Source organism: Gossypium arboreum, chromosome 9 (genome assembly GCF_025698485.1).
Source record: "Gossypium arboreum isolate Shixiya-1 chromosome 9, ASM2569848v2, whole genome shotgun sequence".
In the NCBI taxonomy this organism is placed as follows: domain Eukaryota; kingdom Viridiplantae; phylum Streptophyta; class Magnoliopsida; order Malvales; family Malvaceae; genus Gossypium; species Gossypium arboreum.
The window spans coordinates 78,068,867-78,072,796 of record NC_069078.1 but is presented as its reverse complement, the minus strand read 5'-3'; the positions used below and the strand labels follow the sequence as shown (position 1 = coordinate 78,072,796).

At 36.0% G+C, this 3,930-nt stretch overlaps 1 protein-coding gene across 1 annotated transcript; it reads left to right on the top strand.

Moving 5' to 3' along the window:
- Positions 1 to 857: 857 nt before the first annotated feature.
- Positions 858 to 3,148, top strand: LOC108455878 (uncharacterized). Its single transcript, XM_017754447.2, has 3 exons — positions 858 to 1,927; positions 1,998 to 2,166; positions 2,531 to 3,148. The coding sequence occupies exons 1-3, from the start codon at positions 1,103 to 1,105 to the stop codon at positions 3,007 to 3,009; spliced, it is 1,473 nt and encodes a 490-aa protein (XP_017609936.1). The 5' UTR covers positions 858 to 1,102; the 3' UTR covers positions 3,010 to 3,148.
- Positions 3,149 to 3,930: the final 782 nt, after the last annotated feature.

Genomic DNA, 3,930 nt, shown 5'->3' with positions numbered 1-3,930 from the left:
TAAATATTGAAATGATTTTTAAAATACCAACAAATGACTTAATCATTTTTCTATATTGCTGAAAAATGAAATAAAAATTATATAAAGTCTTCTAAAAGCACTGAATTATAATTAATATATATTATTAAATACAATAAAATTAAGAAATTATAATTTTAAAATATGAAAATAATTAAAAATATAGAAAAGGCATTTTAATAAATATATCAAGGTGGGATGAGGGCAGATTCTGCTCCATAAAATCAGTGTAGATATATTTAGAGGTGATTATTATTATTTTTTAAACTTGACTCAATTTAAGAAAAGTAAATTTGAATCGATTCAACTTACCTATATTTGATATTTCTAAATTAGTTTTATTTAAAAATAAAAAATAAAAAAATATAATATACTAAGTGCACTAAAAATGTTAAACTAAAAGTTTTCTAACACATTAAAAATATTTATATTAAAAAACACTACCATAAATATAATAAATATTTTATTATATTAAAAATACAAATAAATACAATAAATATTGTATTGTATTAAATATAATTTTAAAATTTTATATTTTAGGTCGGATTATTTAGTTGGATAAATTTTTTAAGTTTTGAATAATAAATTTAATTATTATTGGATAAATATAAAATTATTATTTAATATATATATAATTAATATAATTTTTATAATATAATGTATTCCACTTGGACTAAAAAATCTTACCAAAACTCGATTGGAATATTAAAATTTTTTGAGCATAGTTTGGTTGATTATTTAATTCGGATTAACCATTTCTAGAAATTAATTCCAACGAAAACAAAAAGGGAAATGGTATATGCTCATAAAAATGGTTTATTTTTATTTCTTTTGTGCTTATGAAAATGTTAACACAATGACTATTCTATCAACACTGTCTCCAACTTTTTATCTGATCTTATTTACCATTCCTTTTCGCTTGTGATAGTATTTTATTAAAAACATGTTTTAAAATCATTTATTTTTTATTTCTTTCATCGCTCTCCTCTCTCTCTATATCCCCACTTCAAAGCTCACCGAAACCAAGCACACGAAGCTGTGGTTTGGCTCTCATCCCCTGTTGCCATTACTTTATCATTATGACATGTCAACCCCAATTCTCAACTCCACAATGCTCCATCCCAGTAGCCGAGTTGTTGGCGGAACCGAGAACAGCTGGTGCCGTGCGGTGCTGGATGGCACTGGCATTGCTGTCTTGGCCCTCCTTATTTCCAAAAACCCCGACCTTTCACGCCTCCGTAGTGCGCTCCACAAGCTACAGAATTCCCACCCCATTCTTAGGTCTAGGCTCCATTACAACCCTGCTTCCAACACTTTCTCCTTCGTTACGCCTCCTTCGCCTTTCATTCAAATCAACTCCTTTAACCATTCCGCAACTTCCAACATCCTCGAAAATCTTTACGGCCAAGAAACCCAGAACGTTACACTCCTTCATTTGATTCTTGAACACGAACTTAACCAAAATTCTTGGCTTGCTTCTGATCATAAGCCGAGTAGCCCTTCATTTAGCACCAAAAATGATGTGTTACTCGCCAGTGTTTACGCCTTGCCTGGTGCAAAGTGGGTGGTAGTGCTCCGCCTGCATGCCGCCGCATGTGACAGGACTACTGCAGTGTCATTGCTGCGAGAGTTGCTAACATTAATAGGTAGGGAAGAAGAGGAAACGACGCCGCAGAGGGAAGAAAAGGAAACCATGATGAACAAAGGAGAGGTTAGTTTGGCGATCGAAGATCTTATTCCTAAGGGGAAAACCAAGAAAAATGTTTTGGCACGAGGAATCGACATGCTTGGCTACTCTGTTAATTCTTTCAGGCTCACAAATTTAAAGTTCAAAGATGCAAAGTCTTCCAGATCTACCAAAGTAGTGAAGTTGCTGATCAACCCTGATGACACCGAGAGGATCTTGACTGTAAGTAATTTAAAAGTTAAACAAAAATTTCCCAACATTTGCTGCCTTGTAAAGAAGGCCTTATTTTCAGGGTTGCAAGGCAAGAGGGATTAAGTTGTGTGGTGCATTAGGAGCAGCTGGGCTGATTGCTGCACACAATTCTAAATGCTGTTCAGATCATCAAAAAAAGAAGTATGGAGTTGTAACACTCACAGATTGCCGCTCCATCCTTCAACCTCCTCTCTCCAATCTCAATTTCGGTAAGCAAAGTTCAAATTGCCAAAAAATGTCTTGAAACTCTTCCTATTCAAATGAGTTGTCAAAACCGAAATCTTATGTCATCATTTATATCATCAAAGCTAGTTTAGACTTGGACTTCAATTATTAAGTTTGTCCTGAAATAGATAATTATGTTGGAGATTGGCCTTGCTATATGTTTCTGGAGAATCCATCACATGACAATTCATAGCTGACCCTATACCAAGTACTTGGGTTCTTTTTCCATATTTGTTTAATAGAAAACCAATAAGGCTCCTCAACTTTTTTTATTAGGAGCAAAAGACCGAACACCCAAGTTGCATTCGATTTGTAATTTACTTCAATGGAACTCTTGAAAATTTGTAGGATTTTACCACTCAGCTGTTCTAAACACGCATGCCATCAAAGGAGGAGAGAAGCTGTGGGACTTGGCAAAGAAAACATACACATCGTTTGCGAACTATAAGAAGTGCAACAAACACTTGTCAGACATGGCAGATTTGAATTTCTTGATGTGCAGGGCCATGGCAAACCCTGGCTTGACTTCCTCTGCATCCTTAAGAATTTCTTTGATATCAGTGTTCGAAGACACCGTGATCGATGAGTCCAATGACCAGCAAAAACTAGTTGGTGTAGAGGACTACATGGGGTGCGCTTCCGGTCACGGCATCGCCCCTTCCATTGCCATTTTCGACACCATCCGCGACGGATGGCTGGATTGCATTTGCGTTTATCCTTCGCCATTGCATTCGAGGGAGCAAATGAAGGAGCTGGTTGATGCTATGAAGTGCATTCTCGTGGATGCAGGGAACAATAATGGTACTGCTGAAATAATTAAACCATAGACTATATGAGGCTTATAAATGTCTGTTGTTTAAAGCCTGAGAGCCAACTATGGCCCTCTACAAATCGCGTTTATCCTTCCACATTTACAATTACAATGTTCCCCTTTCATATCAATTACAGTTCATTGTGGTTGAAGAACATTCTATAGAATTTAAGTTATTGTCTTTAGCCAAAGCAGAAACTGTAGCACCCCAAACCCGGCCCAAACGTTAGGGTCGGATCCGACGTGCCACATCAAAACGTTAAAAAAAATTTTCCATTCTAAGTACAGAAAATCATACTTGATGTTCAAAAGATTAATTCATTAAGGGTTAAAGTGAATGGAAGCTGTGCACCAGGTAGGAAACCGGAAAAGAGGTGGTGAGTCCATCTGATTGCTTAAGTACCAAGCTCCTTCGGATCCAATCCTAGACATGCATACCGCCATTGCCACACCTTAACGTCATGGATATTTCTAGAAACCGATTTGATTAAGTCATTTTTAGGAAAAGTGATTAATTTTGGAAAATACTTTCATTGCGGAAGCTTTACTTGTTGTCGTGTTATTTTGAAATCAATCTGTTGTTTTTGAAAACGCGCCTAAAGCTATCCAATTTCAACAGTTAAAATAAGTATTACCTATCTTAGTAATACATATTAAAACCATCAAAAATAAATAAGCGGCCTTATTACATTTAAAAGCCCAAAACCTCAAACGTAATTAAAAGAATGTCCGGTTCATCGAAGAAAATCAAACTTTCGAGCGGTGGCCACTCCGAATTCCCTCACGACTCCTAGCCCACTATGGTTGGGGATTTCTGCGTGGATGAAAATAAAAGGGTGAGTTTGGGGAAACTCGATGTGTAAGGAAAACCCATTCAAAGTCCAAGTCACTCAAGCCTATTGGGCCTAAGCCCATTCAGTAATGATGGTATTGGGCG

Coding starts and splice junctions, on each gene's coding strand:
- LOC108455878 (XM_017754447.2), top strand. CDS start 1,103: ATGTCAACCCCAATTCTCAACTCCACAATGCTCCATCCCAGTAGCCGA. Junction 1,928..1,997: donor ACACCGAGAGGATCTTGACT/GTAAGTAATTTA, acceptor CCTTATTTTCAG/GGTTGCAAGGCAAGAGGGAT. Junction 2,167..2,530: donor TCTCTCCAATCTCAATTTCG/GTAAGCAAAGTT, acceptor GAAAATTTGTAG/GATTTTACCACTCAGCTGTT.